The following is a 1,482-nucleotide window of genomic DNA, read 5'->3' on the forward strand; positions in this document are numbered from 1 at the left end:
GGGCGGCAGTATCTCAAGGATCACCTGCCAAGTGCATAAACATCCTGTTTGCTATGAGCAGGGAGCCCACATGCATGCCAGCCCCTGGGCTGCTGCCCACGCTAGCCAGGCCTCTTCCCAACGTGTGGGAAGCGGCACTGACCACTTACTCAAGCTTCTCACTGGGCTTGGAAAAAGCATCAGTCAGCCTGAAGCCACCAAAGAGCCATCTTGCAGGTAACCAGCTGCGAGTGTCACTGGCTTCTTTGATACAGATGGCCCCCATCTGCCAGCTGCAAGTCTGGGGCTGTCTGCAGTGGTGAGTGCCTCCCCTTGTGGTCACCCTGCTCCAGTGCTGAGCAAGTCCTGCAGCAGGCTGAGGCCAGTGAGGGTGTTCAGGGGTCAGGCTGTGAGCATGTGTGGCCAGCACCAGCTGGCTCTGACTGGATCTGTCCTGGCTGCAGGTGAAGGTGACAGAGGAGTGCTCGCAGTATGAGTTTGAAAACTACATGAGGCAGCAGCTGCTCCTGGCGGAGGAGAAGAACACGCTGCATGAGGGCAAGAGCTTCTTGCAGAAGCGGCAGTTTGGGAACATCCCACCCGTGCGGCGCCTGGGGCATGACGCCCAGCCCATGAACCCTCTGGACGCAGCCATCCTGGCTCAGAGATACCTGCGGAAGTAGCAGCCCCGTGCCCACAGCACAACGCACCATCCTGCAGTCTGCCTCTCGCCTCACCTGCCACAGCTCGACAGCAATAGCCGTGTCCCCTGGGAGAGAGCAATGTAGCAGTTCCTCCAAGCTCTACGAAGGGACACACACTCGCTCTGTCAGAGGGAGAAGACTCTGAACAAGCTGGTTTTGGAAGCAGCAGACTCTCAGTGTCTTCTGGAACCCTTGTTTTTAAATCCAAGCCTCGATGACTAATTGCTTTTGATCATGACTTTTTAATCTACCTCTCTTGTCTTTGTAACCACGCTGTCCTCCGGATCGAGCAGCAGCTCTGGGGAAAGGAGATGATGATCGAGGGTGAAGGCGGCTTGCTGGCGCACGCGCTGTGGTGGGCTGCGTAGCGTAACCTGGAGAGTGGCTGATTGCATTTGCTCCATATGGTTTGAATAAGCTTAATTTTTATCTGGGTTTCATGGAAGTAGTAACTTCTTGAAGCCTCCCACTCCCCCTCCTCTGCATCCAACCTTTGTTCTGTTTTTAACATCCCACTGGTCTGAACACTCTTGGTCTGCAGGGTCCTGGTCACAGTGCCACAGGGTCTGAAACAAGCTGCATGAAAATATTTAACAGCCATGTTTCCTTGGTCAGCTAAGGATGAAGCTTGTTTTCTTGTCAGAGGAACCTAGTGAGACGAGACCAGCCGTTGCAGCCCATTGCAGCCATGGCCCAAGCTCTCATCCACGTTGCGTGGAGGTCTGGCAGAGCTCCTTTAGGCCCTCCCTGGCTGCATCCCCTGTGCATACTTTCACCGATTTCTTTTAGCTTCAGAATA

At 54.7% G+C, this 1,482-nt stretch overlaps 1 protein-coding gene across 1 annotated transcript in view; it reads left to right on the plus strand.

Moving 5' to 3' along the window:
• Nucleotides 1-1,342, plus strand: part of STK40 (serine/threonine kinase 40) — a 33,671-nt gene extending 32,329 nt beyond the window's left edge. Inside the window, exon 11 of the mRNA XM_019512558.1 lies at nt 444-1,342. Within this exon, the coding sequence (XP_019368103.1) occupies nt 444-662 (219 nt within the window). The 3' untranslated portion in view covers nt 663-1,342. The remainder of the gene's footprint in view (nt 1-443) is intronic.
• The last annotated feature ends 140 nt before the right edge of the window (nt 1,343-1,482 follow it).

Source organism: Gavialis gangeticus, unplaced genomic scaffold (genome assembly GCF_001723915.1).
Source record: "Gavialis gangeticus isolate Ggan-Ray unplaced genomic scaffold, GavGan_comp1, whole genome shotgun sequence".
NCBI classification, from domain to species: Eukaryota; Metazoa; Chordata; order Crocodylia; family Gavialidae; genus Gavialis; species Gavialis gangeticus.